The sequence below is a fragment of the Ursus arctos genome, unplaced genomic scaffold (genome assembly GCF_023065955.2).
Source record: "Ursus arctos isolate Adak ecotype North America unplaced genomic scaffold, UrsArc2.0 scaffold_96, whole genome shotgun sequence".
NCBI classification, from domain to species: Eukaryota; Metazoa; Chordata; class Mammalia; order Carnivora; family Ursidae; genus Ursus; species Ursus arctos.
This window is the reverse complement of record NW_026623118.1, coordinates 2,594-15,458: the sequence shown is the minus strand read 5'-3', so window position 1 is coordinate 15,458 and position 12,865 is coordinate 2,594. Positions and strand designations below refer to the sequence as shown.

Below are 12,865 nucleotides of genomic sequence, written 5' to 3'. Positions count from 1 at the left end.
ATGTTTAAAAGAAACAACTAATTGAATAGCTTCTCCCTGATATTTTGTCATAGTCCATCCCAGAAGCGAAGCTTAGCAATAAGAAAAAAAAAATTCACTCTAGGTGTATGATATTTGCAATTGTCATTAAAGAAGCAGGAAGTGAGCTAGCCTGCAACAATCATCCCAGGGCTGGTAATCTCTGGGGGCTCACTGCAAGATTGAAAATGAGTGATACACTCACTGCATTCTGTGTTTTTGTGTCTCAGATTCAATTCACTTTTACAAATATTTTACAAATACTTATTTAGGACCTCATGTGTGTAAGTCATTGTGCTAAACATTGCAAAAGATAGAAAGAGACTAGGACATCTAATTCATAATAATAATTTTAAAAAGCTTGTAGCCCAGAATTAAGTTTTATGCAAAGTCAAGTGTTACCTAACAAGAATAAACTGCTAAACATTTCAAATGCATAAACTAAATGTTTCAAGTGAGTGTTACTGTCCTCTTCAAGATAATGTGGAAATGCATCATAAGCTGTAATATTTGAGATAGACCTTGAATAAAGGTCCTTTCTCTGTGGAGAGACCTGTATTAGCAAAAGCATGTTATTGAAACAGTAGAGAGTATTCAGAAAGCTTTCTGCAACTCATTTTGGGTATAATACAAGGAGAATTAGGAGAATTTTGGAGGAAGAGACTTTAGAATTAACTAAGGCTTTATTTGAAAGGACCTCAAATAATGCCAGGAACAAACCAGAGTGATGAAGGTAGAAATAGAAGGAATGAATGGATATAGATATATATGGAAATATATACATACACACATATATATAATATACATAAATTCTATAATGTATATAAAATATTTAATGAATATATATAAAAATATATAAACATAAATACATAAACATATACATGTGTATGTATGCGGATCTAGCTGTATACTGTATTTGCACATAATCTGGTAGCAATAACAACCCATTAAAAATTATTGAAAAGGGAAATGATTTAATCAGAGTTGTTTATGAAGAATAACCTGGTGGCTATGTCATGGATGTAAAAGATAAGTAACTATAGTTTTGCAAAACACAGAAGCAAGGCCATGGCTTCAGTGGTATAAATAAGAAAGTGTGTGGAGTTTCAGTGTTGAGAAAAGAAGGGCAGGGATGGACTTGAAGATGGGTCACTCATTATACTTAGACTATGGGGTAGAAGAAAGCTAACATTTAAAAATTCTTAGGACAGAAAACATTCAAGATCTTGCTCATTTTCATGTCTTTCCTAGCTACCCACTACGTGCTCTGATATCATGTTAACTTAACATTATTTGAATTTTGGAAACATGCTTTTGAAGCCTGCATGTCAACAGCACATTAAAAAAATAACATATTAGTGATATATCTTATAGCTTCATTATTAAAAAGAAATCTAGGAAGATTGACCATTTCCTTCCTATTCTGCTACTTCTTTTTTCTTCTCCATGACCATCCCACTTAAATTCTGCAGTCTCCTCTCTTAGCTTTCTGAATTAAAGCTTTACAGATTACCCTACAACATACAAACAGAGGTAGAAAGGGCATGTAGAAAGCATCATAGACAATGAGAGGCAAACTTCCCTGCCCCTCTGCGCAGCTCCTCTCATTTCTCATAGACACACACTGTGCTAAGTGTATCTCTTATAATTTGGCTTGATCCTCACTGTTTTAACTCCCTTCTTATAGATTCTTCGTTGCTCCCCCAATTCTTTTTATTTCCCTCAGTGCTATGAGAGTTGAATCCCCACATAAAGTGAAACTCACCACATACCAAATTAAGTGAAATGAGAGACCTTTTAATGGCTAGCAGAATTCTTGGACTTTGTCTTTGTTCATTCAAACATAAACCTGCCACCACTGTGGAGTTAAATGTGTATGAGCCTTGAGGCTATATAGCTATATAAGTATCAAAGACATCATAATTAATTCCTGTTCGGAGGAACTACACTCTATAGTACTCAATGATTTTATAAAACAACAGCGAAGAATATGTAAGCATATAAAATGTTTTTGTTTATTTTATGCTTCAATTATTCTAGTATGATATGAACACGTTCAATAAATCATTAAGCACTAGGGCAATTACAATTGCAAAATCTTTACACACTTACCAAAGCAGAAGCACATGTAATCTGCATAATTTGTGATGGTTTTAATAAAAAAGAGGACAGATAATAGTATGAAGAGCTAAACATTTCTCTTTAACATTTTTCTCAGTGAATCTTTGACTTTTTTATTTCTCAGGCTATAGATCATTGGATTTAACAAAGGAATTATGACAGTGTAAAATAGAGAGTCCATCATATCTTGATCATCTGATTGTGCAGATCCAGGACACACATACCTGAAGAGAAGAGGGCCATAGTATAGAGACACAGATAAAAGATGGGCTCCACAGGTGGAGAAAGCTTTTCTAATGCCTTGCAGAGACTTCTTTCTTAAGATTGTAAAGAGAACAAGTGTATAAGAGACCAGAACAATCAGAATGGTAAATACCTGTATTGACCCAGAGAAAATAAAAACCATCAGAACATTAATTGAAGGGTCAGTACAGGAAATCTTAAACAATGGTATGATGTCACAGTAAAAGTGATACATGATGTTAGAATTACAAAAGGTTAATCTGAATAAAAAACCTATATGAATTATAGAATGAATTAAGCCACCTACAAATGATGAGACTAACAGCCAGGTGCAAAGTCTATAGGTCATAATCACTGGATAAAGTAATGGTTTGCAGATGGCTACATAGCGATCATATGCCATTATTGCCAAGAGAAAACATTCTGTGGTTGCACCAAATGCAAAGGAAAACAATTGTGCCATGCATTCAGAGAGAGAGATCATCTTATTCTTGGCTAGGAAGTTGGCCAGCATCTTTGGGGTCACTGTGGATGATATCCAAGCATCCACAAAGGCTAAACTCCCAAGGAGTAAGTACATGGGAATATGAAGGTGAGGGTCATTGCAGATGAGAGCAGTTAGTCCAAGGTTTCCCACGATGGTGATGAGGTATATCATCAGGAACACCAGGAACAGAGGGATTTGCCACTGTGGTTGATATGTGAATCCTGTGAGAACAAACTTTGTCGGCAATGTTCCATTTTTAATATCCATCTTGTTACAGGATGACCCCTGAAATGAATGCAATAAATGTAAAAAGAACATTCTTTAAGATTGTATAAACAGAAAAGAGGAAGAAAGTAGTTGAAATAAAGCCATAGACTAATCAGAATGCTCTCAATTTTATTTACTGCTACTATAATATATGAAAACTATTTGGGGAATTGAGGTAATGGAAAATGAAATTATTTCAGTTCAAAAAATGTACAGGAATTAACAGGTTTAGAAAAAAGGGAAGACATTCTAAACATGATTATTAAATTACTAAATTTATGGGGATAACTGAGTGTGTTAAAGAAATTTATGGGGAAACCTGAGTGTGTTAGGAAATTCTATGTCTGAAACATGGTTGAGGGGAAAAGAAGATAAAAGTTTGAATTGTGATAAAATGAATTGAACACCATGTGAAGGACCTTGGACTTTATTCCTCAAGCCTTAGGCATATACCAAAAACTTTTAAGATGAGTAGCATCATAAGGTAATTTTTAAAAAAGATTTTACTTATTTATTTTAGAAAGAGAGAGCATGTGAGCTGTGGGAGAGGGAGAAAATCTCAAGCAGACTCTGCATTGAGCATGCCGATGAACCTGGGGCTCAATCTCACAACACTAAGATCATGACCTGAGCAGAAACCAAGGGTCGGACACTTAACTGACTTAGCCACCCAGGTGCCCCAAGATAATTTTTAAATTAAATATTTTGTAGTGCAGAGAATATGCTGTGGGGAAGGGAAACTAGAGTCAGGAATACTAATTAATAAGTTCTTACTATTGTTCAGTGTTTCTCACGCCAGGTTTCACATCAGAATTGTCTGGGGGAGCTTCTTGTACAAAATATACATTGTGAGGTATTACTGTAGACTTTGACTCAGTGGGTAAAGAATGAAGTCTAATAATCTGCATTTTAAAAATCCCTTCTAGTTGATTCAAATGTATGTAAAGTTCTTAGTTTATGTGTAATGTAATATTGGAAGTGATGAGTAGGACAAAGAGATAAATTAGAATGTAGTCACTAGGACTTGATGCCATACTAGATGTGAAGAAGAGAAGTGACACATAGGGACTGGGTATATGGTCATCATAACTTGAGTTTGAGAAGTCAGTTGACCTATTTGTGGAGAAAGAGCCCTCTGAACACCCAGGTAAGAGAACTTAGTGATATGAGTGTACTAAAAGTTAGTTGGAACAATGATTTGGGAGCCATTTGGGTAACTGAAGGCATACTTGGGGATGCCCTATCCACTAAGAATGGATGAGGTAAAAAGAAAAAGGACAAGGAAAGAAACTTGAGGAAAGACATTAAAGAGGTTATAAAATTGATACATGTCTTTTTTGGATAGCTAAAAACTGATCCTCTTTACTTCATGAGTCTTGGTATCAGCCAAAGGGTACCACTCTAGAAGTCAAAAGAGCCAGAAACTTAGTTTCCCATCCCCATCATATCTAGTATGACAGGACTTGATCTAGGTTTGAGCAGTCAATCACCTGCTGCTTTCTCTAGAAATTCTGCTGGTTTTACTTGGAGTACTATTTCTCCACCAGCTTTTTCAGCAAAATAAAATTGAGCCAAACTCTGAAACCTAGTACAGTTGACATAACCAATACCAAAATTCCAGTTGTTAAGCTTTTTTAATTATTATTATTTAGAATGGATTCTCTTAAATGCAGTCCAAAATCTCAAATTGAAAATTCTCAAATTTAATTTAGGTGGTGTACCTATTAAGCCATAAGGTGGAAAGAGCAGTGGAGGGACATTTTCTATAAATTTCCTGCAAATATGTTTTTAAAATACTCAATGAAATTGTTGTCAGAAGTGGCAGAAAAGTTAGGGGAGTTAATATGTATATGACTTACCTTAAAACTTAAATCACAGAATGTGATTAATTAAAAAGAATAGATCATCTAATCAGGATAGCCAGAAAGATTTATTATGTAGGAAACATGACCTGAATTAAAATTCAGTTTAAAAAGTTTAACATTCTAGTTCACCAAATTTATAAAGTCATTATGGTTATGTCAGAAAGATAATAAATTATTTTAAAGTGAAAATTTCAGTTTTACAGGTATTTTGCTTATCCAGATTTAGTCATGAAAATAAGAGATACAGATAATTAAGAGTTTTACGTTTTTTGCATGCCATTTTTGGCATCTATTAAATTGATCTAAAATTATTATAAATTATACAGTATTTTGAATTTTTATACAAAGAATGAATGTTATAGAAACTCTTTTTCTCTTACCCATAACTTGTATAAAATTGTGGAGATCCTTCAAGAGTTACACGTTGTGAAATAGAAAAAATACAGTAGCCCCGGAATGACAAAACATAAGTAACAACACTGATTCATTTTGGAGTCTTCATTTTCCAAGGTCAGGAAAATGTTGTATATATCAGTTTGCTTCAAACACAAGAGTCAACCAATCATACGACTGTGTGCTTTTGCCAGAAGAAGAAGGCGTGAAGATCTAAAATTCCCCTAATAGCACCCAAGGATTCCCTTTAGGGCAAAAGTAAGCTGTTCTTCTGGGCATTGTAGACTTGATCATGTGTGAGAAGGCCAGGTGTCTCATAGAGCATTACAGCTTCTGAAATCATAAACTTCAAGCCATTGTATACAGTTCTAATGTTAACAGTTGAAACTGCACTTTATGCTATTTTCCAGCTCAGATGATACTTCTGACAGGTTTGTATAAACTTCAATTTATCTAAAAATTTTGATGTTCTGAGGGCTTTGATTATTATGATCTTATCTGAGCTAATCAACCATATATGTTTTATTGAGGCCAAAGTTGTGGATTCCCTTCAGGAGCTAAATTTTAAATACAGTTGTCAACCCTCATGCAAACTGCAGGTCACATTCCAGAGCTACACTGAACTTCCCACTTTAATCTGAAAACACATGAAAAACTTGGTTAGGCAGAGGTCAGAGGAGAAGCAAAAGGAAAATAAAACAAAGGACCACAGGGGGAGGTGACATATATCAGTGCTTCTCAAACTTTAATATAGGTGAATATTCTGTTTGTTTGGGGTTTTTTTCTGAAAATTAAGATTCCACTTCAATAGGTCAGGAGTGAGGTTAAGAGACTTTGGGTCTAACAAGGTGATGCCTGTGGATATTTGCCATCCTGGGGCCTTCCCTCATTGGAGGCTCTAGATTATCTCAGAGCTAGAAAACTGCAGAAACAAAAAAAGGTAAATGTAGCTGACATGCAAAAAGAGAAGTAAGAGGAACCCAATGGTACAAGAAAGAACAGCATAGGTGGGATCACATGGGGTCTGGAATCTAAGTCAGGCACTTCGTTCTTTACCCCAGTTTTAAGGACAATTAGTGAGATATTTTGAGCATGGTAGTAAGGTGTTCATATTTGCCTTTCATCATTAACAAAGTGACAACGAATGTTCATTCAGAAAGTAATGACATTATTTATGTCAAAATATTACAATGTAGAGATAGTAATATTTTGATTTGATATCTGAAGAGTAGGAAAAATGTTTAACCTCCAAATGGGACTTGATTGGCAGCTAGGGGGAAATCAAAGTCCCTACATTTTGGTAATCATTAATCATTTATCTCATGCCCTTAGAATTTGTTCATGAAAATGAAAAAGAGGAGAAATAAACAACGTAGATAAAAGAGAAGTCATTGTGAACACTGAACAGAAGGGTGGATCTAATTCTGCTTCCAGTATGAGTAGACATCTCATTTTTAGTCATTTTAATAGGTGGGTCATGGTATCTCACAATGGTCTCCATTGCATTTCCCCATTGATCAGTTACATCGAAAATATTTTTGTGCTCTTTTTGACATCTGTATATCTTGTTTCTTGAAGTACCTGTTCATGTATTTCCCTATTTAAAATTCAGTTATATATTTATTATTCAGTTTTGAGAATTCTTCATTTATTCTGGGTACAAAGCTCTCATCAGGTATATGATTTGCAAATATTTTCTCAAGGATCTTCACCTTCTTTCCTTCCCATAAGACACATGCAGGTGTCTTATGCTGATTGGACCTAATGAGCAAGAAGTAACAATTGCTGTAGACTTACTGGTAGACATTGAGGTTCAGAAATAAATCCAACAAAATTCAGGGCCCATTTATCTCAGTGATATTTCTAGTGGTCCAGTTGATATGTCATGTGGAGATACCTCTTCTAAGTAGGATAAACTGTTACATTTAGCCCTTCTGTGGCCAAAATAAGAGGTACAACACCTACTGGAACTGTGGATTTTGGAGACAACATCATCTTTATTTATTGTTATTATTTAGTGTGTTTTTAGAACCCATTTACCAGATCTCCAGAAAAGCGGCTAGTATTTTTTTAGAATGCAACTTTTTAAAAATATTTTTTATTATATTATGTTAGTCACCATACAGTACATCCCTAGTTTTTGATGTAAAGTTCCATGATTCATTACTTGCGTATAACACCCAGTGCACCATGCAATACGTGCTCTCCTTAATACCCATCACCAGCCTATTCCATTCTCCCACCCCCACCCCTCTGAAGCCCTCAGTTTGATTCCCAGAGTCCATTGTCTCTCATGATTCATTTCCCCTTCTGTTTACCCCCCCTTTCTTCTCCTACCAATCTTCCTACTTCTTATGTTCCATAAATGAGTGAAACCATATGATAATTGTTTAATTAAGATCGATTAGCCAACATATAGTACATCATTAGTCTTTGATGTAGTAGTGTTCAATGATTTATCAGTTGGGTATAACACCCAGTGCTCATCAGATCAGTTGCCCTCCTTAATGCCTATCATCCAGTTACCCTCTCCCCCCACCCAACTCCCCTCTGCAACCCTCATTTTTTTCCCCAGACTCTACAGTCTCTCATGGTTTGTCTCTCTCTGATTTCCTCCCATTCAGTTTTCCCTCCTCTCCCCCATGTTCCTTTGTGCTATTCCTTATATTCCAGATATTAGTGAAACCATATGATTATTATCCCGCTACTTTTGAGTGTGATTAAGAAATGTAGGATTTGCAAAAGGTGTGGGCTGCTATGCAAGCTGCACTGTCACATGGGTCACCTGATCAAAAACAACGGCGGTCAAATTGGCAGTAGTATACAGTAATGCTGTTTGGAGTCTTAGGCTGGTATCCATGGGTAAATCACAGCACAGATCCTTAAATTTGGAGTTAAGCTCTGCCATCACTACAGACAACTACTTTCCATTTGACAAACAGCTATTGCTCTGCTACTAGGCTTTAGTAGAGACTGAATGCTCAAACATGGGCGAGGAATTTCCATGGAACCAGAGCTGCCTTTCATGAACTGGGTATTGTATGATCCACCAAGACATAAAGTTCAGAGTATATCATCAAACATCATCAAATGGATGATATATACATGATGTAGCCTGAGTGATCCCTGAAGGTATCAGTAAGTTAAATGAAGAAGTGGTCCAAATGCCCAATTCCCCAGGCCTGTTAGACTGGCTTCTCTATTATAGCTATAATTATGGCCTCTTGAAGGGTTCTCTGTAATCAGTAGACAGAGGAAGAGATGACCTGGGCCTGGCTTAGTGATAATTCTGTAAGATACACACATACCTTTTGAAAGTGGACAATTGTAGCACTACTGTCATGCATTGGGACATCCCTGAAGGGCAATAGGGAAGGAAAATCCTCCCAGTGAGCAGAATTTTGAGTAGTGCACTTGGTTGTTCACCTGCCTAGAAGGAGTAACACCCATCTATCTGCTTATATAATGACTCAAGTGCTTTCAGAAATGGTTTGGCTGGATGGTCAGAGAATTTGAAGATTTATAACTGGGAAACGATGACAAGGAAATTTGTGGAAGAGATAATAAATGTGAAGATATTTGTGTCCCATGTGAATGCTCAGCATAGGGAAACCTCAGGAGTGGAGGACTTTAATAATCAAGTAGGCAGGAATCACCAAATGGTCTCATGAAAAAAGGGGCTACGGTGGCAGAAATGGAGGTTATGCATGGGCTCCTCAACATGGTCGTCTAATGACCGTAGCCAACCTGACTACAGCTACTGTTGAATGTCCAGTCTGCCAGTAGCAGAGATCAATACTAGGTCCCTGATAAGGCACCATTCACTGGAGTGATCAGCCACCTACCTCATGGCAGATTGATGATATTGGCCAGATTCCAAAGTCATGAAAGAGAAAGTGTTTTGTTCTCATAAGAATAGGCACATATTCTGGATACAGATTTTCAGTACTGCATGCAGTGGTCCTGCCAAAACTTTATCTGTTTTATTACAGAATTCCTTATCCGCTGTCGTGGTATACCATGCCCATTGCTTCTAATTGAGCTATTACTTCACAGTAAATAAAGTGTGGCAATGGCCCCATGATAACAAATTACCTTTTCTTACCATTTTCCCCACCATCCTGACATGGGTAGTTCTCTAGAATAATGGAATTGTCTTTAGAAACTCAGTTACTGCACCTTTGAGGGCATTATCATGCATGGTTCAGCAAGGCTCTCCAGAAGCCTGTATATTTTCTCAATCAATGTCCAACATATTTTCTTCCATAGCTAGGATTCTCCAGCCCAGGAATCAAGTAGTGAATGTCTGAGTGGTACCACTCGCTATTACCACTCATTAGTGATACACTAGCATAATTTTTGCAGGTCTTCCTGTGCCTTTATGCTCTGCTGGTCTAAAGGTCTTAGAGCCAGAGGGAGGAATGTTTCCACCAGCACACACAACAATGATTCTGTTCAGCCGGAAGTTAAAACTGGCCCTGGGCCACTTTGTGTTCCTCCTTCCTCTGTATCATTATGCAAAGAAAGGAGTTACTCTGTTAGCTGGTGAGACTACCAAGGAGAAATTGTTCTACTTCTCCACAATGGAGATGTGGCCAAGTACATCTGAAATTCAAATCACTTAACTTTTTCTTTAGTAGTACCATTCCCTGTAGTTAAGGTCAATGGAAAACTCAAACAAACCAATTCAGGCAGGATTTCTCATAGCCAGACACTTAGAGAAATCTGATCATGAGTTGTTTGCTATAGAATAAGCAATTGTGGAATGGGTAGTGGAAGAAGTAATTGTGAATAACAGCTATGACCACATGACTAGTTTCAGAAATGAGGAGTGTAAGTGCCATAAATATTTAATCCTCAGTTTGGTAAGAATACATTTATGTGCCTGTGTGTGAGTGTGTGTATAGGCACATATTTTTTATTTGTGTATGAATACATGTATATGTAACAAATGTCTCTGCTTTCTTTCCACTTGTATTCTCTTATCATGTAAAATAAAGTGTAATGAATTTATGTCACGGTAACTAATTATTGTTAATTTGACATCATAGTGTTTACCAGATATCAAGGAGAAGAGTAAACATCACCCAAGAATTTTAACTCATTTTCTGGGGAAGGGGTTAGTGCATTTTCAGCTTTACACAGCATTGTTGTATCATGTTAGGTGAATTATGATCTTGCTCTTGTCCTTCCTTGGAAGTTAAGTGTGGTTTAAGGAATTGTGTATGTGTGTCAAGTTGACAGTGGATGGACTTGTGATGGTTCATTGTATATGCCAACTTGATTAGTCCGCAGGTTGTCCAGATAACTGGTTAAATATCATTTCCTGTTGTATGTGTAAGGATGTGTCCAGAAAAGATTGGTATTACATTATGGACTGAATAAAGTAGATGTCCCTCCCTGATGATGGTGGGCATCATCTAATCCATTGAGAGCCTGAATGTATCAAAAAAGGGAAAAGAAGGTTGAATTCACTCTGCCTGACTTGTTGATCTATGACATTGATACTCTCCTGACCTTGGTGCTCTTGATCCTTAGGCCTTCAAACTTGATGGATGGAATTTATACCATTCATTGGCTCTCCTAGTCTCACATTTTAGAACTACTGCATCATCTTTCCTGGGTCTTAAACCCTGCAGACAGCAAATCATGGGACTTCTCAGGCCCCATGTTCATATGAGCCAGTATCTTATAATAAATGTCTTTACATATATATATTTCACTTATAGATTTGTATATCTTATTGGTTCTGTATTCTGGACAACCCTGAGTAATACAAACACTACCTGTACATTTAGTGACTTTTTCTTAATCTGAGAAAGAGAGGGAAATATGATGCAATTGTTAGCTATTGACCTGAAAAAACTTTGTCTTCGAAGGTAACTTTTATGAAGAGGTATCATTACATGTTACATTATGTGTATTATCGTTTATATAAAATTAATTTGAGAACGATGGTTGGAAAGTTGAGCCAGCATGACATTGAATTTTCTATTGAACAGATATCCTTGCTATTAACCTTTGGGGCAGTGTGGTTTTAATTGACTATCATCATTGTTAATCATGTTTTCAAGAAAAAATTATAGAATCATCCACAATACTTCATTTTTTGGAACATATGCCCCATTGAAACCTGAATTCGGCTGTCCAAACAGAGAGGAAAGTACAAAAGTGACATGAGACAGGAGGAGCACCCCCTCTCCTCTCTGTAACCCCTGTCCTTTCCTTCCAGGGATCTGTGAGCTTTCTCCTTGATGGTCCTTGCTCTCCTCCTTCCACAAGTCCCACTAGTATCTGCTGCCCCTCATTGGGGAGTTGAGGCTTTTTTGGTTTTTCAGGGGGAGGGAATCAAAGATTTTGTCCCAGAGAGGGGAAAAGGTGAGATTGGAGGGGCACCTGGGTGGTTCAGTTGTTAAGCTTCTGCTTTCAACTCAGGTCATGATCCCAGGGTCCTGAGATCAAGCCCCACATCAGGTTCCCTGCTCAGTGGGAAGCCTGCTTCTCCCTCTCCCACTCCCCCTGCTTGTGTTCCCTCTCTTGCTGTGTCTCTCTGTCAAATAAATAAAAAATCTTAAAAAAAAGTGAGATTAGAGAAGGGGCAGAAGCAGGGAAGGCAATGGTAGTACCTTCATAATGTGATGTTGTTTGGGGTCAGACCCTAACCATTGTCTTACTTGAGAATCTATCAGAGGAAAACAAGTCAAGGGGAGCAAAAGACTGAACCACTAGGGCCAGAGGCAGGACAAGAGATGGAATTCCAGGATTCCAAGGTAAACAGAGGGGAATCCAGGGATTGGAGGTGCTTCCTGGGGATGAGGAAAATGGTCTAGTTTCATTCTTTTGCATGTTGCTGTCCAGTTTTCCAACACCATTTGTTGAAGAGACTGTCTTGTTTCCATTGGATATTCTTTCTTGCTTTGAGAAAATTAGTTAGCCATATAGTTACAGATCCATTTCTCAGTTTTCTATTATGTTCCATTGATCTATATGGCTATTTTTGTACCAGTACCATATTGTCTTGATCACTGCACCTTTGCTATATAACTTGAAGTCCAGAATCATGATGCCTACAGCTTTTCTTTGCTTTTTCAAGATTACTTTTGCTATTTGGGGTCTTTTGTGGTTCCATACAAATTTTATGATTGTTTGTTCTAGTTCTGTGAAAAATGCTGTTGCTATTTTGATAGGGATTGCATTAAATATGCAGATTGCTTTGGGTAAAGACACTTTACCAATATTTGTTTTTCCAATCCTTGAGCATAGAGTGTTTTGGTTTTTTTTTTTTTTTTCATTTCTTTATGTTATCTTCAATTTCTTTCAAAGGTGTTCTATAGTTTTCAGAGTACAGAGCTTTTACCTCTTTGGTTAGGTTTATTCCTAGGTATCCTATGGGTTCTGATGCACTTATAAATGGCATTGATTCCTTGACTTGTCTTTCTGCTGCTTCATTATTGATTTATAGAAATGCAAC

The 12,865-nt window shown here is 36.9% G+C and overlaps 1 protein-coding gene across 1 annotated transcript; it reads right to left on the bottom strand.

The window, feature by feature from the left end:
* Window positions 1–2,206: 2,206 nt before the first annotated feature.
* Window positions 2,207–3,136, bottom strand: LOC130543283 (olfactory receptor 5H2-like). Its single transcript, XM_057309927.1, has one exon. It carries the CDS (start codon window positions 3,134–3,136, stop codon window positions 2,207–2,209), a length of 930 nt encoding a protein of 309 aa, XP_057165910.1.
* Window positions 3,137–12,865: the final 9,729 nt, after the last annotated feature.

Coding starts and splice junctions, on each gene's coding strand:
- LOC130543283 (XM_057309927.1), bottom strand. CDS start 3,136: ATGGATATTAAAAATGGAACATTGCCGACAAAGTTTGTTCTCACAGGA.